The 25,184-nt window shown below is 35.0% G+C and overlaps 1 protein-coding gene across 3 annotated transcripts in view; it reads left to right on the plus strand.

Moving 5' to 3' along the window:
• LOC135213531 (uncharacterized) overlaps nucleotides 1–23,711 on the plus strand; it is an 80,508-nt gene extending 56,797 nt beyond the window's left edge. For all 3 annotated transcript variants that reach the window (XM_064247454.1, XM_064247458.1, XM_064247459.1), the window contains one exon: nucleotides 15,446–23,711. Coding sequence is in view for 2 of the 3 variants with exons in the window: in XM_064247458.1 (XP_064103528.1) it covers nucleotides 15,446–15,456 (11 nt within the window). In the remaining variant the exon portion in view is untranslated. The remainder of the gene's footprint in view (nucleotides 1–15,445) is intronic.
• The last annotated feature ends 1,473 nt before the right edge of the window (nucleotides 23,712–25,184 follow it).

The raw sequence follows: 25,184 nt of genomic DNA on the forward strand, positions 1-25,184 counted from the left end.
AGTGCAGGTGTTAGTGTTTCGATGCCACCTTTCCAGATTTTGTAGCCGCCTAATTCTCAAGAGCCAATTTTGTCTAGTTCAGCTGCGAACCTTCATGCTTTAGACCCATAGTTAGCTCTTTTACACCACCTACTGGACAGTATTCTTCAGCTTCTTCAGAAACCTGCAGCACCACAGGCACCATCTGCAGACCCTGCATTATCCCTGATTTTGTCAGAAGATGAAGACCAGGACCAGGAATCGACACCCTCTCCCTATGCATTGTTACTTCAGTTCTTATTACAGAACTTCCCAGAGTTTTCTCCTGTGACTCATTCCTTTCTGGCTTCGTCTTATATGATAGTAATCAGCCGTTGGACTGTGCCAAGCTCCGAAAAATGGTTTTCTCGTCTTTGTCAAAGAAAGGCTGAAGTGAAGTGGAGAGCTGCTGTCTGAGAATAAAGAAGAAGGAAAGGCGTTTCACAATTCCACCTTCTCACCTTGCATGCAGTCATTACCTGTCTTACATGACAGGAAGCTCCTTTCTTGGGGAGTGGCTGCATCCTCCCAAGGGGATTTCTCGTTCTTTTCAGCTTGTGAAATAAATATGCAGTCCCCAGTTATTGGTGGGGCGCTGATAAGCGAAAACTACCATTAACCGAAATATGGCAATTTTGTGGTGCCGATAACCGGTTAATGGTGCCTCTGTTAGGTGGTGTGGTATGGTGCTGTAACTCTATTATCGATGCCTTATTGCACTGATAACCGGAACATGGCTTGTTGTGGTACCATAGAGCGCCCATTTTACGACACTAGAGAAGCCCCATTAAACAGGATTGCCATTAATAGAGTCCACCGATAACCGGGGACTGCCTCTATTTTGTTCAAGAGCTTGTTTAAGGCTTTTGAAGTTTTAAGCTTTCTTGACTGGTGAATATGGGCATTAGCCAAGAAAGTTCAGGATCCCTCTCTTCCAGAAGACTGTACTATGGAGCTTTTTAACTTTCTTTCCTCCGCCAACTAGGCAGTTAGGGATGGGTCACAGGAGGTGGCTGCCCTTTATGCGATGGGCATATGCAAGGAGAGAACTATAAGTTTCCTTTACGTCCAATGGAATAACATTGTCACAGAAGTCTGCCCTTCTGTTCTCTCTGTTGGATAACCATCATTTATTTTCACAAGCAACAGTGAGTGCAATTGCGTCTCTCCTACCCAAGAAGTCAACTCAGGATCTGTTGACTCAATCAACAAAATGCCAGAAAGATTGGGCTTCCTTCTCCACCAAATCGTCCTCTCCTCTTCAACCACAGCCGTTTCTAGGGGGCAGGCAGAGGTCGTGACTTAAGACCTTAGGGTACAGTTAGGTTCACACCACGCACAATTAAGAAATCTACAAAACTGTCATCCCTTAAGTGAATACCTAGTCCTCCATTCCCCAGTAAGAGCCAGGCTGTATCTTGTCTGGGAGAGGTGAAACACAAAAGGGCCGGATCATTGTGTAATGAGACTGCTGGAGGAGGGATATTCCATCCCCTTTCAAGATTGGCCACCCGTGACCAACATTCCTTTCGCATTGACGGCTTACTCCAAAGGAATGGAGAGATATTCGGCCCTCTCAATAGAAGTTACCTCTCTCATCAACAAGTGGGCCATAGAAGTTGTTAAAAACGTCGGGTCAAAGGGATTTTACAACCATCTCTTTGTTGTGCCCAAGGCTTCAGGAGGGTGGAGACCAGTAGTCAACATGAGGGCACTTGAATGTTTTCATAGAAGAAACTATATTCAGCATGGAGACAACACAATCTGTTCTTGCATCCATCAGTCAGGGAGAGCAAAATGTGTACTTTCTTATTCGCACACATGTAGATTCAAGGAAATACTTCATTTGTGTACAAGGACCAAGTTTTCCAGTTTTGAGCGCTATGCTTTGGTCTCATGACCACTCCACAAGTATTCACTTGAGTTCTCACTCCCCTGGTGGAATGGCTACATCTAGGAGGAGTCTAAGATTTTGCTCTACCTGGATGATTGGCCGATTCATTCTCCGACGGAGGAGTGGTGCATGGAAGACCTGAAGAAGACAATCATGGATGAGTCTTCTAGGCACCTTGACCTCCTTGGAGCAGTCTGTAAGACCAGGGAGACTGCATATGATGCCTCTACAGTTTTACTTCAGAGCTTGCTGGGGATTGGAAAGTACCACAAGACACCACCACTTTGTGATAAGTCCCAAGATAAAGGAGGACCTGCATTGGTGGAGGTCTATAGGAAAGTTGATAGAAGGAAAATCTCTCCTCCTAGTGAAGCCCAAACTAGATTTCTTTTCTGATGCGTTGGATCTGGGTTTGGGGAGCTCTTCTCGGGAACAATGAAGTCTCAGGCAAGTGGTCCCCTCAGGAGAAAGGGCTCCACATCAACAAATGGGAGCTAAAAGCAGTGAACTAGACTTCAATATTTTGCAGCAAAGGTTTACAGGACAGTGATTCTTCATGCAAACAACACTACTGGATTGGCCTACATAAAATATCAAGGGAGACTCATTTGTTTTCTGTCTTGAGATTCTCTCTCGGAAAAAGTGCCTTGATATGCCTAAGAAGACTTCTTAGGCATGCCAGGGCACTTTTTCTGAGACAGAATCTCATGGTTGCCACCTTCATAAAATATGGCAACCCAGCATCGAACTGAATGCCTCCTCCCACCCAGCTAATGCGATATCTGCCTTGCTTCAAGGCCAGATTGCTTCAACGACATATCCCTGCCATTTTCTGTTGACTCAGATCACTGTCTTGGCCCATATTAAAGTCACAGGGGGCAATAAAGTGCTAAGTAGTGAGATAAAATTGCGGTGGAAGCGCTGACCGAAAAATATACACAGCCGCTTATTAAACCTCCAAACACGTGACTGAGCGCTCTCGCCTTGTTAGTGTCCAAGCTCCACCCCTTTCTTTATGTGCTGTAAGCGTCCTAATGCCCTGACAAAATTTCCTCCTGACTTTTCCATTCGACAAGATATTAAGCCGCTTGATGCTAAGCGTCTTAATATCTTGTCGAGTACAGTAATACCTTGACATATGAGCGCGCCCCAACATTCGAGCATTCCGAGTTGCGAGCCAGCCTCCGAGCAAAATTTTGCATTGAGATATGAGCGCGCTTACAGATGCTAACGCTAGATGGCTGAGCGCTTAGGAGTGCTCTAAGCCTGCTTCACTTGTTCAGTTCACGTGGTCATCGACTTCCGTACACATCACACGAGCATCTCCCTTGTTGTGTTTGTGTTAAATACATGATTTTCACTATATTTGTGAACATTCTTTGTAATAAGTGGTGGGTCCTAAGAAAACGAGTGGTAAGGTTGGCAGTGAGAAGAAAAAATGCTTGATGACAATGGAGATTAGGCATGAAATTATTGAGAAACATGAGCGTGGTGTCTGCATGAGTGAGTTGGCACGCGATTATTAGCGGAGCACACACTGCTGTTAGCCGCTATCGTCTGGCTCAGTAATAATTTATTATATATTATGTGTGTATGCAGTATGTCTATACAGCATAGTATAATTAAAAAAATGTTTCTTCCATTATATTATCATTCATTAGGGTGTTTTTAGAGGGCCAGAAAGGATTAAATTTTTTCTATTATTTCATATGGAAAAAATTTAATTGAATCGTACTCATATCTGATATTAAAAGTGTACTAATCAAACTAACTAGAATATACTGGGAATATACTGGAACTAATTGATAAATAAAGGTGAAAATACAAAATTTACGCAAGTGGCATCTGAATGAGGAGCATGTAAATATACTTCTTTTGGAAACTGTATCCTCAGATAAGTTTCAACATTCCAAAACTATCATTAAAGCTATTTGCTAAGGGATTAAATGGATTGATGGTGTGTGCACTTCTGAATCAGAGGACACCCCGAGATGATGAATGGGCAAAATATCCTGGGTACTAGCCACCCCTTGTAGAGTGGGTTTGTGTCCCATTGCAAGCTTCCTGTTAGAAAGTAATTATATCCTCAGAACAATAAAATGAAAGATCAGAATACTATTAGCTTTGCCAAATTCTTGGTGTCTAAACATATGATGAAGGACATACATCAGTATTTGTTATTGCACCTGGATTATATGTATATTTTTCATTATTACTGTAAGGGTACATTTTTTCACGCTGCTTCGGGTGTTGAATATAACATTGATGATGTTATAGAAAGCAACTGTTTTTGCCATCTATGAATGATCATTATAAAGCCTCAGTATCTATTCTGGAACTTTTAAGTATACTATAAGAACATTAAAATTTGAATGTTAATTAACTTTTGCTTCCTTTGCAATGTGACCTGTAACTGCAGATCACAAGAAAGACGCAAACAAGCAATTCCCATTCCAAGACTCATAATGGCCTCATTATAAACAAGTTCCTCCTTTCCCAATAGGAGCTAACTGTCTCACTGAGTTATCTCTTATATATTATTACCATCATTTCAGGAATTGCCACCTCCTTGGACAGTAAAGTAAAAATATGCACACACATTTATTCTTATCAAAAAGTTATGCCAATATTCCTGAGCTTCATAAACAACACACAAAGGGGCTACTCAGTGAAATTCGTAATGATAGTTCCAGATTTCACTAGGTGCAGGATTTACTGCTGCATCACCTGATAAACCAAATAAATTTCCATTATCCCACCATGCTTTTATTTTATCTAGCAGGAATGTGTGTTTAGGGAGACAGTTACAGTTAACTAAAAATATGCCATCACCAAAATCTGTGAATGTGATTCTAGTAGTGCTGTAAAGTCCTTAAGTGCTGTTGCTTTAAAAATCTTATTGTCTAAAGAAAATAAGTTTTCATTCCTCAAACTATATGAAGCTGAGGAATGTTGGGTCCCTGCCCAGAACCCTGGAATGCAATAAATTTGTTAAAGCACCTAAAGCAGCAACTACTATAAGCAGACCAGAAGCTGCCGTTTTATTTATTGATATTTTGGTCATTCTTCAGTCTAAAAAGTTCCATGTTTAATTTCTTGTCTTTAAAGGAGTTACACTTTGTTTGACCTATATTGCAATATGCAGAGAACACATGTCATCACAAACAGTTGAACATGATTGATGATGTCCAACATTCCATTAATAACAAGTGTCAAACTATTCAAATGCATTTGTCAGAATCTTTATTTTCAATTTACTAATTAGTATCTGTCCAAAGGAAGGTCAACATGGCAAACAAAGGCTTGACTAAAAACGTTGTTAAAAAGCACAGGCTACGATAAAAAAAACCCAGCTTGGAATAGATTGTTTTTACCGGTTTTCCAGGTAGTGCTAGAAGATTATCCTATTGTTAAAACCTTTGGTTTTTTAGCTATGAAATTTTTTAGCTATGAAAAATACAAATTGTGATTTTTTATAGGATTAATTTATTGGATGTTTTTTTATTTTATTACAAAGGACAGACTCTTTTGTGGCACCTATTTGAGAGCCAAGTATTTTAGTTCAGTGGTCAGGTTAAACAACATAGTAGTAAAACAATACTACTACAGTAATAATAATTGGAAATTTGAAATGAAAGCAAAGTATAATGGGTAATTAAAGTCCATAACTGCTGAAAAGTGGCCAAGTAGCTTCCTTGTAACACATCTTAGCAAACTTTTCAACAAAGATCTGCTCAAGGACTAATCATCTTGCTCATTTGTGCATCAGCTGGTAACAAAATGAGAGTTTTTTTCTTGAGGTGTAAACTCTTCACTAATTAAGTTATTTTGACTCCTACATTGAAACTCCATGTATGGATGGTTGATAAGATTGCTTTTCTTGGGAAAATCTTCACAAAGGATCACATTTACTTTCCATAAAATTTTCATGAAAAAGTCATTATGAAGTTAACTTCAGGTATAGAGGTAGGCCCCATATCTGCTATAATATATGGTGCAGAGGGGGATTCTTTTCATCTTAGGAAAAATCTGTCCTGGTAAACTGGCTTCCTCAGCCTATGAAGTGTGCTAGTTGTATGTCAACAAGTTACTGAAAGGGGAATGAGAAAGTTGCTAATGGAACCAGCTCAAGCTTTAAACAGCCTTGGCTTTAGTCCAAACCTCTAGACTTGCTTATAACTTGAAGAGCAAAGAATACCCTTATAACCTTATAACTACCTATTTTGATAAAACAAAAAACCCATCTAAAAATGCTTACACCCAAGTATTTTAATAGTTTCATCACAAAAAGTCTCGCTAAAGGCAGGGATTTCTCAGCCTGAGAAGAGCCTTTTTTAGGCTCAAAGGTCTGGTTGAATTATCTTTTATCTTCTCTCATCCTATTACAAAAAGTGCATTTATTTATGGATATATGAAAATACAGTAATTTTGTAATATTTTTTCAGTGAAAAATATTGCAGATAGGCGAATTTTCTGCGAATAAGGGGTATATATGGTCCAAAGAAAAATCTGGGGATTGAGTCTCCACAAATAGTGGGGTTAGACTATATGTAAAGATCCTTTGAAATGAAAAGGCAGATACATAGGCAAGAATTGTTGTATTACCTGTAACAGAAAATAGAAATCACCTAATATATGGTGTGTTCTTATAATATGCGAGTTCTTAAAATGAGAAATTGTTTATACTGTTTTATTAATAAACTTTTCTTTTTATATGCATATATAATACATTAGAGCAACCTGAGGTATTATGTTAAGACCAAGTGTCACATATAATTTTACAAATTGGACAGATAAATGTTTAGACTGCAGTGAGTTGATTATATACTTTTTGTTCTTACAAAGAAGTGTTCTTAAATTGTGAGGCAGTTTTGGTCTGTATTTGTATAAAATGCTGAAAGAAAGACCATGACAAATGGGGAACATCTCGTGAAGGGTAGGGATGATATTACTGGTTCTCCCTTCAAAAAGGTGAAGGAAATAGTCTAAGAATGCAAATAAGTCGGTGCATCTGGATAAAAATTGGAAATCGTTGTTGCTTCTTATGAGTAACCTAAATCAGTTTTGGCTAGTTTGCCATTTATTGGGTCAGGCTGACCAAAACTTCAGAAAATAACTCTCTAGAAGAGGTGTGGGAAGTAGAGGGAAACACCTCTGCCAATCCAACTAAATACCAAATGCATTGGTGATAAGAAACTGGAACACTTGACTTAAAGGTGATACCCAAACATCAATATGTAAAGTATGCTAACGATTTATGGGTAACAGCTAGAAAACCCTGAAGCAAGGTCAAACAGAAATTATTGACCACGTTACAGGTTATGTTGGGTAGCCTATCTTGCTGAATTTTAGTCTGAAGTCCCAGGGAGGTAGTGGTAAAAATAACACTACATTAAGTTTTGGAGACTGGAGCAAAAACTCATTTAAGCACTGAAGATTGTAGTAAAAACAGGTCTGTTACATGCAGATGTATTGCAGCATCACATGAAAAAAATTACAAATTATTTTGGCAAAACTAATTAAAGCGCCTCAGTGGCGTAGTCAGTATGGTGTTGGCGTGCCACCTCGGTGGCCGCGAGTTCGATCCTTGGGCATTCCACTGAGGGGCGAGAGATATGCATTTTTGGTGATAGAAGTTCACTCAACGTGGTTCGGAAGTCACGGAAATCCGTTGGTCCCATTGCTGAATAACAACTGGTTCCATGCAACGGAGAAACACCATTCAAATAAACAAACAAAACTAATTAAAAGTGAAAAAGGGGTGACTTCTTTTTTGTCATACTTGCCAAGAAAAAGATTAGGCATAAAAGTTTTGTCATTATTTACTGTGACGTGGTGCCCAGTAGGCATTACTTAAGGTTCTTTGCAGCATACCTTCAGCCCCTAGCTGCCATCCCTTTCATTACTTTTACTGTACCTCCTTTCATTTTCTCTTCCATCTTCTTTCCACCTTCTCCTAACAGTTGATTTATAGTGCAACTGCAAGGTTTTCCTCCTGTTACACCTTTCAAATCTTTTACTCTCAATTTCCGTTTCAGCGCTGAATGACCTCATAGGTCCCAGTGCTTGGCCTTTTGCCTAAATACTATACTCAATTCAATTCAGTTTACTGTGACACCCCAGTAGTTGGGTATACAAAGAATTATTAGTTATAATCAAGTTCTTTTTGGGGGGGTTACTTTGTTTGACCCTGGGCAAGACAGCTTATATGAAGTCATTTGGAATCTACTCAGTCTTTTGAAGATTAGTATTAAGCTGATCTGTTTTACATCTTTGAAGACTAGAGTTTAGCTGATCTTCACCACCCATACAAATAATTGCAAATCTAAAAAATTGTGAACATATAATTTAAAAGTCATATTTAGTGGTGTATTAGAGGTACCGTTAGTATTTCATTTCAACATTGAAATCTCTTTAAAAACTTTAGTTAGATTTATTTAACAATATTTTTAATTATAAAATATGGTTATTGTTGAGACAGAATTTTAGTATCTAAGGTTAATGTAAATAATAGTAATTTTGTTATTTTTATGGTACAGGCAGTCCCTCGTTATCAGTGGGGGTTTCGTTCTCAGCGGGGTGCTGATTAGCAAAAACTGCAATTTATGATGCTTATTGCACCCAGTTTTGGTTAATGGGGCCTCTGTTAGGTATGCTATGGTGCCAAAACTCTTATCGGCATTTTATGGTGCCGATAGTAAAAAATCTGCCCGTTGTGGTGCCATGAGTGCCGATTTTCATAAAACCAGATTGCCATTAACCGAGTCCGTCAATAGCTGGGGACTTACTGTGTATGTTTAAAAAGGGTATTAATATATTTATTATTTGAGACAACAGTGCATCTAAGATGATCATTTGGTGTATAGTATATGATGGAGAACTAATATCAGAAGAAGATAGCGTAAGATTACCAAGGCCTTCAGGATTATTGTTGCATAACTGAAATTTTATTAGTTTTCTAATTTTAATGATCCATTTATTTGGCAAGTTTATCCAAAATCAAATAAAGTATGATATGTAAATACAATTTACTGAGCTTATTTTATATTTGGTAGAACATTTATGAAATTTAGTATGGTATACATAAAAGGTGATTATATGAAGGTACCACTTTATATGATTTAAGCATTAAGGACTTGGTAGAACATTTATGAAATTTAGTATTGTACACATGAAAGGTAATTATCTGAAGATACCACTTTATATGATTTAAGCATGTCTGCTACCAATTTATTAATATATGTAGATTAGTTTTGCATGTCTCAAAGTTATTACTAGATTCTATTTTTTATTTTATAATTTGGTCATAAAATGTTTATGAATGCGCATTTACTGTTAACCATATCTAATACTATTCTGAATAGAGTATCCTTATTTTTTGTGTCATCAAATTGATGGTATGTATTGTACATGGAAAGTAATATGGTACTATATTATTAATTTTATTCTTAGTATCTATGATCTGGTAAAGATTTGAATTTAAGTGATAAGTTTAAAAATATTAAGAAGATTGTCATCATAAAGAATACTTGGAGTGCTTGTTGTTACAAGTTTATGAAAATTGTCTTTAAATCTATTTTCTTCATATGAACCAGGCATATCCTCTACATCTCTTTGTGTTTAAATTATTTATTTGTAAATTTCAAATGTGTGTTAAAGATTCTCAGGGTTTACATACGTTGAACTATTAAAACTGTAGGGGACTATATAGATTTGTCTGCTGGCACCGATATTTCTATCTTTCATATGCCTGTAGGACATATGAAAGATAGAAAGTAGATCAGCTCAATACTAATCTTCAAAGATTAAAAAGTAGATCATCATAATACTAATTTTCAAGAAAGAAGAGACTCATTTATAAAACAGGCAGAAAAGTTTAAATACTTAAGATCTACTTTAAGCCAAGTGGGAGGATGTGAAGCTGAAGTTGAGTGTAGGATAAAAGCTGCTTGGGAGAAGTGGAGATAGGTAGCCAGAGTGGTATGTGATCAGAAAATGCCAATCAAGCTAAAAGTCAAGATCTATAACACAGTGATAAGACCAGTGTAAATTAAAGCTCGAGAGAACATAGATGAGAATGCTGAGGTGGATTATGGGAATATTGCTGCTTGAGAGATTGGAAAATGATGAAATAAGAAGGGCAGGCTTAGTAAATATTACAGAGGTGATAAGAGTCATAATTGAGATGGTTTTGGCATGTGTTGAGGTGACGAGGGGAGAGTGAAGAGGGCTTGGGAGGAACCTGTTAAGAGGAAGACTGAGAATTAGATGGCGAGATACAGTGAAGGAAGATATGGAGAGAAGGGGTTTGGTGGAGGGTGATGCCTTTGATAGAAGGCAGTGTAGACGGCACATCAGGCAACCATCCCCTCAATGTAGGAATAATGGTGGGTAAGAAGATAATACTAATTTTCAGTGGTTAGTGGTCTTTGTTGAGAAACTCTCTGAGCAAAATTTATCTTATATAAAAATTTCACGGTGATCAAAATAATGTATATACAGAGACAAAATTATGTAACTATACAGACCAATTCAGACACTGGGCAATCTCTTATGAAGCAAACACGTCTACATTTTACATGATGACATTCAAGATGAGGGTCAACTGGAGAGAGTAAAATGAGCTGCAAGCATACTTCCACTGAAACTTGGTCAGTTGCTGGACCAACAAAGAATTGCCTCACCATTAAACACTAGTACATAATTAAGTATCAAACAAATTCACATAGGCTTTAGTTTAATACAAATAATAACAAATTTATATGGCAATGTAATACAAAACCCAATAATTTACAAGAAGGTAATGAACAGGAAAAAACAAATCACTGAATAAAATGAAGCTGAAAAGAGAAATCTGGACTGAAAGTTACTGCGAATGAGGCTGAAAAAAATTGCCATATACTATTTAGGCTAGAAAATTACAGTAACAATAATCCCATCAATTATTTACTTAAAAAATGATGCCCTGATTAAAATTCAAACCAAGCAGTCCCCTAAATGAAAAATAAGGGAAGTTATATAAATATACAAAGAAAAAAATATATGTGGCAATCAATGACTGTTCATTGGACAAACAGTTACCATATTGTACAATGTAGTATGGTGATGTCATGAGCGCATATTTGGGGAGAACTGACCCGGTAACAAACAGTTCTACCAGATATATATTGATGTATACCATCGTTTCTGCTCTGTTTGCTGGTCAAAGTCTGGTAGACAGTTTGGAACCCATGCCATAGGTCAAGATGCAGTGTTTTAACTCTTGAGCTGAATGTTATTAATATGGTTTTGAAATTTGTTTTTATTTGCAACAGACACTGTCTGAAGCTCTGAACCACGAACACTGGCAATGCCTGTTGTTAGTCCATGGTGATTACTTCTGACTTCATCAGCACACATTTACTTTTCCCATTGTTATCTGGTAACAGTGTTTGCCTGACAAACTACTTGACCGTGTTTATAAACCCTCCTTGTACCAATACTAAATACCACAAATTTCTACTAGCCACCATATATCATGAAATTTAATTATGAAAATGTGAAGGAAATGGTGGACTGAAAATGGAACTGGTTCCTCTGAAACTGTGGGACTGCAAGAATGTTCTGAATTGTGGCTTGATTATAATGAAGTCTGAGAGAGATGATGAAGAGAAACTAGAAAATGGACTTTAGTTTCCAAAGAAATAAATGGTTAGAACAAGCACGGAAAATATAACAAGACAAGAAACCATAGGAAGGCACAGAAAGGGTAGAAAATATTTGTTGCTTAAGAAGACAATGGGTGAAGTGGCAAGGTCAGTGGTGGTGGCTTAAAAGCTGGAGTGGACTCTCTCATACACAGCAATGTTGATGCCTTGGGCGAGTGACAGGGCACCTGATGGCTGGTTTGTCTTTTGTTTAGGAGTAGTGGTAGTGGGAGTTAAAGACTTTCTGTGCCACAGATTGTATCATTCTGTCTTTCATATTGATGTACAGTCTGACGGTGGGTTCCTTGACTGAGGGTGATGATGGGGACAGTGGTGACGCGTAGATCTGAAATTATGAAGTGTTTGCCAAAACCTTTGTTGCCAGGCAATTGTAGGATCTTTTTTGTGCAAATTTGAACTACCAGCCTACATCTCAGCATTAGCAAACACTGCATATATTCTGCAGGAATAGTTATTTCAACATGAAGCTTAAAAGCGCAGGGTCTCCGTTCAATACAGTTATTTCAACATAGAGCTTAACCCTCTTACGCCGAAGCCCTAAAAACAAAAATCAAAACCTCTCCTGTATGCCGGCGCCGGTTTGGAGTGAGCGCGGAGCGGAAAAATTATTTTTTCAAAAAATCACAGCGCGCTTAGTTTTAAAGATTAAGAGTTCATTTTTGGCTCATTTTTTTGTTATTGCCTGAAGTTTAGTATGCAATCATCAGAAATGAAAAATAGTATCATTATCATATGTAAATAATGCGAGATATGGTAGTGAAAAAAAAAAATTCATAGATAATTGTATTAAAATCACGCTGTGCAAAAAACGGTCAAAGCTAACGAGTTAATTTTTTTTCCGTTGTATTGTACACTAAATTGCAATCATTTGATATATAATACATAGTAAAACAATAAAGCAACACCGGAAAAATATTATTACAAAATGATGTACGAATTCGTAACGCGCGGACGTAAAAAAATGTTATTTTAAAAAATTCACCGTAATTCTAAATATTTGTTCTAGAGACTTCCAATTTGTTTCAAAAATTAAGACAAATGATTTAATATTACGATACTGTAAGAGTTTTAGATTAGAATTGCAGATTTCGACCATTTCGGACGAGTTAAATTTGACCGAATGTCGAAATTTTTATATATATATTTTTTATATGCACATATTTCGGAGATGGAAAAAGCTACAACCTTCACTTCTTTTTTATTGTATTATTCATGAATTTGCGCACATTTTGATATATGAAACTCTATAAAACGGCTAATATGAAAAGGAGCAAATATTAGGATAATGCGATTTACGTATTTTGGAGACTTGCGGCCGCGAATCGGCGCGCGGAGTGAAGGTAAATATATTTTTCAAAAATTCACCATAAATCACAATATTGTTCTAGAGACTTCAAATTTGTTTCAAAATGAAGAAAAATGACGGAATATTACTAGGCCGTAAGAGTTTTAGCTTACAATTGCGTTTTTCAACTATTTCGGTAGAGTCAAATTTGACCGAACGTGGTTTTTTTTCTATTTATCGTGATTTATATGCAAATATTTCGAAAAAAGAGAAAAGCTACAACCTTCAATAATTTTTAGTTGTATTCTACATGAAATTGCGCACATTTTCATATATAAAACTTTATGTAACAGCTAATTTTAAATGGTGCAAACATTTCGACAATCGCACAAAAATTCAGATTTTTTCGGAAGAGTTACATTGCGGACGTAAGGAAAATGTTTTTTTTTTTTTTTTCATAAATTTACCATAAATCGAAATAGTTTGCTAGATGACTTCCAAGTCGTTGCAAAATGAAGGTAAATGATTGAATATTACTAGAATATAAGAGTTTTAGCTTACAATTGCGTTTTTCGACCATTTCGGTAGAGTCAAAGTTGACCGAAAGTTGAAATTTTTGCACAACGTTATTTATATGAAAATATTTCGAAACTGATAAAAGCTACAACCATGGGTTGTTTTTTGTTGTATTGTGCATGAAATTGCACACATTTCCATATATAAAACTTTATGTAACGGCAAATTTAAAAGGGTGCAAACATTAGGACAATCGCACGAAAAAATTTATCGGTAGTTATCGCACGAACGTAAGGAAAAAGTTTTTTCATAAATTCACCATTAATCAAAATATTGTGCTAGAGATGTCCAATTTGTTGCAAAATGAAGGCAAATGATTGAATATTACTATAATATAAGAATTTTAGCTTACAATTGCGTTTCTCGACCATTTCGGTAGAGCCAAAGTTGACCGAAGGTTGAAATTTTTGCACTTATCGTTATTTATATGAAAATATTTCAAAACTGGTAAAAGCTACAATCATGAGTATTTTTTTTGTTGTATTTTACATGAAATTTCGCACATTTTCATATATAATACTTCATGTAAAGGATAATTTAAAATGGTGCAAAAATTATGTCAAAGTGACGAAATAATTTTGAGATGTGTCACTGATACTTTTTAGTGCGATAAGAAAGAAATTCGCACTTGCGCGCTGCGTAGCGATTGCAAACAAAACAACGCCTTGATCCGTGAACTCCCAGCATCCCCCAAGCGCGTGATTCAAAAGTTTTCGGCTGGTAGGCCTATAAGTATTTTTCTGCGAATTTTTAAAAAAAACTTTTTTGAGCCGACGTATGATACGTCCAATCGGCATACGGGAGACATTTTGACTCGACGTTTAATACGTCCAATCGGCGTAAGAGGGTTAAAAGCACAGGGTCTCCGTTCATTGCAAACATGAAGGCACAGAAAGCTTAACCTGGCAGCCCAACACAAGCTGAGACAGTAAAATCCAATCATCAAAAACAACTGCCAAGTTCCCAAGAGAAGACACAAAACAGCTTCCCCATAAACTTCTAATTAATGTACTAGTTAAAGGAAACTCAAATTCATTAAAACAAAAAATATTTTCTGTAATAAGAGTAAGAGTAAAATTCCCAATAGAATCAGCAATTGTATGTACTTGCATACTATAAGAATCCAGCCTCTAAGGATAACTTGAATTTAAGTTTTAATAATTTAAAAATTAGTAAATGATCACAACATGATGAATAGACATCAGTCATCCTTGAAAAAATAACAGATTTTATAATTAAATCTCTTGATAGAAGACTCGGTTGTCAGTTGCTGTCCCATGCAGAATGAAACAAATGCATTGAACAGGGATGGAAAAGAGAGATAAGGCAAAGAAAAATTTTTAAATAGAGATGCTAAAGAGAAACTGTAAAATGAGAGAAAGCTGGCACAATGACTCTAATATATTGGTGATCTGTGAGAGTGATGCCAAGATGTGAATCCAGTGGAGTTGCAGTTGAATGAGAGTAAATGTCAATCATTAGGAGGGTTCTTCAAGATGGAGTGTACGTATGGTTTTTTTTTCAGGATAGTATTAGGTTTGTGCAAGTGGGATAAGCTCCACACACTATAAGTCATCATATATCCAGTGGGTTTTAATGAAACAAGCATTTCAATTAGCTTTCTTAAGCTTTTTTGATGGTTTGGTAGTGTGTGTATTAATGATGTGCTGTTTTGTGAAAGCAAAAGTTTATTGTAGGCTAGGCCAGAAAACTTTTTAGTAATGGATGCTTTCATTTAAAATCTCGCATACAAGTCTTATCACAAGATTCAACGATATAATGGATTGTGTACCTATGGAATTTTGTGAAGTTTATTTTCTACAATTACATTTGAGCTGCTACTATTGAAATGGCTTGTAGGTTTTGAAAAGTTAGAATTATGTACAATTTAGAGAAAAAAGTGATTACATTTGTGTAAGCCTTTAATGATGTTCATGCATCTATTTAATTTTTTTTTATTTCCAGGTTCATATTGAGTCTTCCAGCAGCAGCAGCAGTTCAACATTAACTGGGATATACTCGCGTCATAAACCACATATGGTTCTCATTTGCTCTGGTAGGAAATGAAAAACTTCTATGAAAAGCTTGTTCGCTTTGGCTTTTCATGAAGTTCCGACAGTATTTCCTTCGTGCGAATATTGTTTTATTGCGTTTCTAATGCCAAATATATTCAAAGAAAGCCATCCGGAAAAGAGATACCATATAGTGTTTGATGAGTTAGTCTGGGTAACTGCATTAATAGGTAGCAACAGTTAATGCAGCAGCTTTTATAGTGATTAGGGATGCAATCCTTTACCCAACGTCTTGCTAAAGAAACTTCGTAATTATTTTAATATAGCGTTCACGAAGAGTTTGAATTCTATGTAAGGGATTATCTTTGATATATCAGAATGTATTGTATCCTCAGTACTATTTGATAATTGATGTAAATTTGAACTAAGACTTGAGTTTTGTTCTGTCTGGTTTCATTACTGGAAGTGCAATTTTTCTTTGTGTTTTGGTATTTTGAGTACAGAATTGTATTTTAAATAGTTTGTCATCTAATAGAATAGTAAATGGGGTGCATAGATGTACTGTATAATACATAAGTTACTGTTATTGGAATGTAGCTTAATTATACATGTCTCGTACCAATTTTTTGTGCACATATCTTAGTTATCTTGTTATATATATTTTGTGTCATTAGTTAAGTCTTTGTTAAAGATGGTTTTGTCTTGTGTGCTCATATTAGCGTGTTAACATTTCACTTGGTATTGAAATACTGTACGAAGTGAATCTTAAATGTTTGAAATCATTAGTATTCATTATTTATACAGTTACAGTATAAAGAAGAAATTCATACATCTCACAGGATTCATAGATTAGGACTAATAAACTCAAAAATGTTATATGAAAAAACCATCTAGCAATAAGGAATTTAATGTACAATCAATATCGTATTGTACTCTAGTATGTATTATTCAGAATATGGCGTTGGGTATGGTGTTTAAAAGATTCCTAATTGATTGGATAGTTCAAGGCAATGCTGATTTAACTAGTTATAACTGTTGGTAGCATGCATATGTCCCGGATATATAAAATAGCCAGATCTTTCCAAAATTGGTGTTTCCTGGGCACAACAGTATGTGAGGAAATATAGTGAGAATATTCTCATATTGCTATTCAAATACAGTAGAACTTGAGAAATTCAGATTATATAAATTGTAAAGAATACGTCGATGAGCAGCTGTGCTTCTTACTGCTGATGTGCAGGCATGGTGAATGTGTATTTCCTCTCCGCTGTTATATTTCGTTTAACTTTTCCCTGGGAACTCTTGCTTTACATTCTGATTTTGTCTAATTGAAAAGAGTTGGTAGGAATCTTGGAAATTGGTAGATGATTGTGTTTATCACTTGCCAGAGTTTGCAGGATTTTGCACTATTCTGTAAAATGGATGGCAGTTGGACACAACACATGGAACTTATTCTATACTGTTGTTTTTCATTTTATTGTCGTCGTCTTACGAAGATTTGGAAATGGGTTTTGGTCATGTCAGTTTGTGTTGAGGAACATACACTTAAGTTTTCCAAGACTTCAGAGCCTACATTTTGCTCTCTCATTCTACACTTAGCATTAGTTTTCAGTTGAATATTCTTCCCTAATGCATTAGTGATTGTTTCACCCATTTTACTTCAGTTTCTGTTGGTTTGTATTACACTCATGGTAAAATACTTTTATATGTTATAAAAAGAATAAATAAAATTTTTGAAGTTCTCGATCATTCCATTAAAAAAATCAGTACAGTACTTGGGTGAAAACAATACTCTATATACATCTTAAATTACAGTTTCTTCTTCACCTGTCACGTATTACTGTTCTCTTTCTCCTCTTGATTGCGAAGAGGCACGGTAGTTTTAAGAATTGAGTTGTATGGTACTGTATTAGGTGTATATATGATACATGATGTTTGGATAGCTGTTTTACCTTTGTTCGTGTAACTTCAGTCCCCTTCAAAGAAATGAGTAAGAGTATTTAAATCAAGAGTTCCCTCCTTTTTTTTCACGAAAAATACTTATAGTCGTTTGTATACCGTGTCAGGTAAATCTCTCTATGTACAATATTGCGATTAATTGTGCAGCGTATATAAAACAAAAAGAAAGGCTTCTTTAGGATAGAAGTTTGCTCTCACATTTATCATTTATATAAAAGTTCTAGACATGATCTCTGTAGGAATTTGATCTGGAGGTAGCACAAAAAGTTATTCATTACATTAAAAAAATTTTTATATTGAATATTTAGTGCTTTGATCATAGTTATTGTGTATGTTAAGTACATGTCCTCCTCTGAAATGCATTAGGATTTATCGTTCAGTAAGAATAATTTTCATGGCTAGTTCCTCAAAGGATTTTGCAGGTTTAACAAAAATACTTTTCATGGCTATTATTTAATGGTCTTAAATCCTATGAATAATATCTTGCAGTTGTATAAGATAGGTTTATTTTTGTGTTAATGATTAATGTATCATAGGTTTATTTTTGTGTTAATGGTTAATGTATCATAGTTTTTTTGGCTAGTCTTGAATTTGACAGTAGCCCATGGATTGAGCAAGTTACACAGTTTAAATTAGTGTTTCAGAAGGCTAGTAGATTTTTTGCTCGATATTTATTTTATCTCCATTCATTTTTTGAGGGCAGTTAATGTATAAATTATTGATAATATTTTCACATCAAAAACAATTCTTAAAGTTATTAACCTGTTAGTGTATGGGTTATTGTTATGTTCTCTCTGTCTAGTTTGAAATTTAATGCAGGATTCAGTTTCCCCATTTTGAATTGATATTTTGCATAATAACGTTATATTTTTCTTTTAAACTTATATTTTTCAATTTTCCTTTTGATAGTATACAGTATTAGGATTCTAACATTGAATGTTATATCTGAATATTATTGATATTTTTCCATTTAGTAACTGATTCACACTTTGAGAAGTGCAATTGTTCCTTGTTTACTTGCATACAAACCTTTGTTTTACATAAAGCTAAACTTCCAGACTTTAAGATTGGAAATTGCTCATAGAGTCTTCTATCTACCCTATGTAATTGTTTGTTACATGGCAAATGTTTAAAGAATCATAATTCCCCAGCCAAGTCATCCAATGTGTTTGAAGTGCATATGTCAATGCTAGGTTGAACCTGTGTCTGCTCAACACAACTTTGCTTTTATCATCTGCTGCAATTCAAAATCTTTAGTTAGATTATGGGTACTAGCTTTTTTTTCTGAAATTGAGTTTATCAGTGTAACTTGTGTCTGCCAAGGTGATCATCTTCAGGGTACAGTATGTGCATTTCTGTCAGTCATGATTTTTATGCATATGTTGCTCAGGATACCAAACATGCAAGACATTTGATCAGGTAGCAGAGGCCAGCATCTGGATTTTTTTTTTCTGTCCTGCTCAAGACCTTAATATTTTTTTTAAAGCTGATTAGTATTTATGTGCTGGTAAATTTAATCCATGTATTTGTTTTTTATAAATGATTACTATGAATGAAGTCGTTAATATAATTTGTCCTTATGAGAATTTTTTTTTTGTTTATGTTGATAATCTAATCCTTATTTAATATGGCATACCATTATTTTGCTCAGGACAATTTCATATAGATCATACTGCAAAGGAAGTCATGAAGTCCTATGAACATCTAATACTCTACTACCCTCTAGTGTTTAGTAATTGCCATACTTCATATTATAACCTTTCATTGGAAGTGTTAAATACTATCCAGTCTTAGTTTAGATATGTGGTAAGTTTTAAGCAAACAACTTTAATCTGCCATGTTGTCTTTCCCAACCATGAGTTTGGTAGTTTTTGATTATTTGATATGAGGGTTTGTATATTTTTTAATAAAAAATCAAAATTTGTTAGGGATTTAAGTACATTGTAGGGGTAATTAGACAATTGATAAATTTTATTCTTTTGGCCTCAGCTTATGAAACCATACCAGTTGGTAACTACTGCTGTTCCTCCATTTGATCTTTGTTCCTTTTAGAGATCATGCTTAGAATAGATTATGCATAGATAACAGGAATTTTTAGTATTCTTTAAGTCTTGGCTTTAAAGATGTTACACGAACATAAAATGCTGCATTTTAGTCCATTATCTACAGAGAGGGAATTACATGAAAAAATCCGAAGCCTTTTATATAGGAAATGAGCTTGAGTCAAGCTCTCGTGTTTTATCGTCACGACAAATTCTATCGGATACTTTTGAATACTATATTGCGAATGATAGGTTATGCACTACCCAGTGAACTCATACCGTAAGAGTTTATAACACTTTAAAGTCTAGGATGTCCTTTTGATACATCAGACGACATTGCCATAAGGTTACCAAAATTTGTTTTATGACTTAACACCAAAGCATTTTTTCTGTTTATAGTGGAATGTCAGAGCAGAAATGACTTAATCACGAAAGAAATAGTTTTCATATAGCATCCACCTTTGTGCTTTGTCTCTTGCCTGGTTTATTGATACAGCATCTGAAAAAAAAAATTAAGTTTTGCACAATTTGTGAAGTTTTCTTTTACCCTGATGTCTGTCCTGGGTCCATTTTATTGAAGCGTTTCTCATCATAGTGAATAGAAAACCTGGGTATCAGTTTCAGATTTATTGTATGTATATGTATCTGACTGAACATAATTCTGTTTCTTGTGTTATTTACATTACAAAGTGACATATCATGCCTATATCTCGTGTATGAGTTTTCAGCCTAATACAATGGGTATAATTAATATTTGACTGATTTTGGACCTTAATTTTGTTGTTACTGTACTGTGTAATGAATTACTGAGCTGATTTTTAATGGAGTCTGTAAATTAGCTAAAGGAATTTATTTTTTTTTATTTTTATTTTACATGCATACTAGTATTTTTTTTTTACGTCTCCTGATTTTCATATCTTTTCTAGTTTCTCAGATTTTTACACTTCTGTTCTATGATACCATGGAGTAAAATGTTGCTTAGTGGTTGCATTGACTTCTGCAAATGTTATATCAGTTTTGTGAAGTTTACGGATGTCTGCTTTTAATTGAAAGGGCTGATTAGGATTATATTTTTCTTTGAACATTTTAAACATCGAACAGTACAGTGAAGTAAGTGGTAACCTGCCCAACTTTGGTTCTGATGTTATTTATTTATGTTTTTGCAAGCCCAGTTGAAAGGTATATTTTCAAGGAACTATGAATTTGAAGTCGACCTGTTTTTCTCATACAGGCTCATCTTTGTATTCACTTTAATTAGTTGCATTGGTTTATGGCACATTTTTTCTTTTCTTTTTCAACTGTTCAGAAATTGCATGTGTAAAAAGAAGAATCTGGAGGTCTGTATCATTATTATCAGTCATTATCGTCATGGGAAATTTTTTGTTTCAAAAAGATAAGGTTTGTATAGATCTAAGATTCAGCTTTTACACTTTCCATTAAGCTCATGAAACCATGGGAAAAGGAGTTATACAAAAATCTAGACCTGACTGGGAGGAATAGGGAAAAGCACTGGCCAGAAGTCATTTCACAATATAAAAATGTTTGTGATAATGAGTTTTATCATGTTATGTAATGGTAGTATACCACTCCTAAAGTCGGGGTTGTCTTTAGATCAATACAGTTCTCGTGAAGTTAGGTTCATCATAAGAAATGTCAAATTTGAGCCAAGAGGTGAAAACGGTTTATTAAGTTAGCCTAATAAGTGTTCTGTATAGTCTCGATGGTTGTTTTAGGGATAGAACCACCTAGTCCACTAACCTATTGAGTTTATAACAAACATTAAGCTTTCATGTAAGGTCATATTTGTTCATCTTCTTCTACCCTTTAAAAATTTCATAATAGTTGTTAGTGATTGCATATAGTTTGCTGCCAGTAGTGAATTTTCTTAAAATTTGCGTTAATCTTCGAGTATAGTGTACACAAAATTCATAATATCCCTGAAGATTTTTCGAGGTGGTCCTCTTTTCTAGCAGCAATAGCATAACACTGCTCCTTTTTCTTTTCCTAACAATAGTGCGTCTGTACCATATCAAAATTAACATAAACGAAGATTACTGGTAAATTAACATTTTCCAAGCTATGCGAAATGTCTTGAGTACAGTTCTATCTTGGGAAATGAATGAGTGTGTTAGTTTCTTAATTCTTTTGATGTGGCCTTCAAATTAATGTTCTTAGGTCCAAGTGTTGCATTGTAATGTGTCAGATCTCCAGATTACTTCCCTTTATGCAACAAGGTCAAAATTGTCTATAAAGATTTTTCTCCATGCCATCTGTAAATTCTTGACTGTTCTTTGGTGTACCTAGCTAAATCCAAATTACCGTTGATGTCATTTTTCATTGAATTACAATATCTTGCTAGTTAGCATAGATATTGTGACATGTAAATAATCGTTTAAACCAAAGAGAAAATTACCAATTATTTTCCTTTTCTGTTATATCTCGCACGTAAACTTCAGCCTTATTGATGTTTTGTCGAACAGTTCTTTACATTTATTTTTATTACATGATTTTTTTTTCCTTTTTTTTGAGAATAGGCATTAACAGTTTTGATTTTGCTTATGATTAATGCATTTTTCATTTTGGAATAGTGCTGAATATGAAATGCATCCTGTTTGTACGCTCCACATCATTTTCTTGATGGCACTTTTATCAGTGCGCGCATATATTTCTTTTTATAGGACAGCTGGTACACTAGCTAATAGTGTATATACATTTTTTCCATCCTCCATCGGGGTACTCGCACACTAAAAATTTTGTTTAGGGACATGTTAACAGATTGGCATCCTCTTTCCAACACCCAATATTTTTTTTCTTTCTCTCGTACTGATTTCGTTGTAGTGTAGTACTGTTTTTCAACCTGTTTTTGTATTCTTTTTATGGATGTGTTCTCATTTATCTGTCTTTGTGACTATATATCATACTTATGTCATTTATATAAAACCAAGAGATTAAGCAATTATAGCAAACCGATAAAATTTATATTTGTATCCATTTTATTTTTGAGGTTTTAACTTACTGTAAAATGACAAATTTAGCTTGACTTAAAAAATTGATCAGTAACTTGTGGTTAGCATGCCACTTAGGTATTGCAAATTGCATGTTATTTTTTATTTTTTTTTTTTTACATAGATTGCATTGGGTAATATAAAACTTTAGTACTGTACTGGTTGAAAAATCACTTTTGGGCATTATAAATTTGGTAAAGGCAACAAGTTCTGCCAATTAGGAAGCCTTTAATTAGATCAAAGATCAAACAGTTGCCAAGGAACCCAGTTATTTTAAGCAATTTGTTTTAACTTCCCAAGACAGCTTTACTTGTATGATTATGGTAATTTCAGTTACAGTATCAACTTATTTTTGCTGGTAGTAGCCGACATAAATATGAAGATAGTTTTGCGGTATATGTGAACACAATCCAGTGTATTGCTTTCATTACCAAATGTCCGTCCATATAAAAATTTTTCCCAAGGCCCTCCTCAATCTGGATTCGACCTTTTTTTTTTTTCCCTCTAATATTTGGCACGCAAGATCAGGATAATGAATGCCTTTCTCTTCTATTTTCATTGAAGATTAGTACTGCAGTTTATAAGTAAATAATTTTCTGTTGAACGAACATTGTAAAACTAATTGATATTGCCCGAAGATGTCCCTAGTTGTAGTCGTAGACCAAGAGCTACTTTAGTTACATTTTGGATGTGCCACATATATTTAAATGTATGTAATACTTCTAAATTTGGCAACTGTACTATTCGTTGTGTTACCAGTTTAGAGGTATTGAACTGAACTGTAAGCACTGATGAAATGTTCCTGACATAGCTTGTGGTCTAAGATCCTTCTGGTCTAAGATCCCTCTAATTAATATGTTGAGAATTTATTTTTTAAGTATTGTTCTGTAACTTTTAGTCAAGTTATTTATGCTTTTGGCAGCCAATGGTATGAGAGTGCAATGCAGATTTTATTGACTGAATTTAAGAGGTTCTATTGTACTACTTTCAAAAGGTCTTAAAATTAAGAGCAGCTTTTACGTAAAAGTCATTTGACCATGGAAAAATGATGCCAGTAAAGTATCATGGACCAATTCTTCAATTGTCTTGAAGCCTTTAGGTGTGTGCCTTGAATTTTATAATATAATGACATTCCAGTTAATGCTCGACGCGTCACAGGATTATCTTTGTACTTTGGTGTATTCAAATAAAACGACATGAGAACAGTTAAAAAGCTTTTGATTAATCCTTATATCAAAATTAATCATCTGTAGTTACCACTGCATTGTAAATTTGAGGACCTCCATAAAATATGATTATTTCTGTGGCATATTCAAGTATGGTTTTCCAATTATGGCATATTCAAATATTGTTTTCTAATTATATGAACAGTTGAACATATCTGAGAGTGGACTTTATATGCATTTTTTACAATCTATCCAAAACTTGAAGACCCTGAGAGCAGTGGATAAGAACATTCAAGAAGAGATATGAGAATTTTTAGCCTCCATGTCAACACTAGAAGTAGTTTTTAACCAGTTTTTCACCGATACTCAAACCACACCTTTCCTAGACATAATTTGACGTGTTTTGTGTGGATACTTTTGACGAGCTGGATAAGTTCTTGATGGTTGGGAACAGGGTAAACTACTATCAGAGGAGTGAGGGTTGGGGGATGCATCCTCACTCTTGGTAAGCAAACAAAGCATCACTTTAAAAAAAAAAAATAGGTTTGGTTAGTAGAGGAATGAAATACCAAACTTCAGGATTGTATTTACATGAAAAATATACATAACCTTAACAATTTGAGGTTTTCTTTGTGTTAGAATGCTTAACTTTGTATTTTATTTGGAAATTTGTATTAGGTGGGATACATCATCAAGAGATCATAACTCGTGTTGATTTCTCCCCTAGTTACATTGGCTTCCTGGTCGTGTGTGTAAGCAGCAAAAGGACGATTCCTATAATCACTTGTAAATCCTGGCATATGTGATGTTGAGGATAACAGGGTCCTGTGCCAGAATTTGACTTGTTTGTAAACTCGTCAGCAAACTGGGTGAACTAACCAAATAAGTAAGACAAGGAGATAAGCTACTAAGGTAAAATATGTCTCGGAATCCCAGTTAAGTATGTAGTATGCTCTGCCACCTGCTGAGAGGGATATGAATTAAGTTACATATACCAACTAAATAGTCAGATATTAAGAGCTCTGTTATATAATTAACCTGTATCTGGCCCTATCAGCAAGGATACAGTTATTGGCTGCTGGGTAGAAGATAGATGGAAATCATCAGTTCCCCCTTTAATTATCCATCTTTTCGATACCTTAAACCTTAGGAGAGAGACTTCTGGTCTAGCAGCACTCAGGCAGTTGTATACTTGGCAACCATTAGACATCCTATATTGTTTGTATGGTGTTTTTACATTGCATGGAACCAGTGGTTATTCAGCGACGGGACCAACGGCTTTACATGACTTCCGAACCAAGTTGAGAGTGAACTTCTATCACCAGCGTTCCTTTTACTGTACCTCCTTTCTTATCTTTCTTCCATCTTACTTTCCACCCTTTCCCAACAATTAATTCATAGTATAAATGCGAAGCTTTCCTCCTGTTACACCTTTCAAACCTTTTCACTGTCAATTCCCATTTCAATGCTGAATGGCCTTAGTTGGCCCAGTGCTTGGCATTAGCCCTAAAACCCATAAA

This window comes from Macrobrachium nipponense, chromosome 43 (genome assembly GCF_015104395.2).
Source record: "Macrobrachium nipponense isolate FS-2020 chromosome 43, ASM1510439v2, whole genome shotgun sequence".
Classification (NCBI taxonomy): Eukaryota; Metazoa; Arthropoda; class Malacostraca; order Decapoda; family Palaemonidae; genus Macrobrachium; species Macrobrachium nipponense.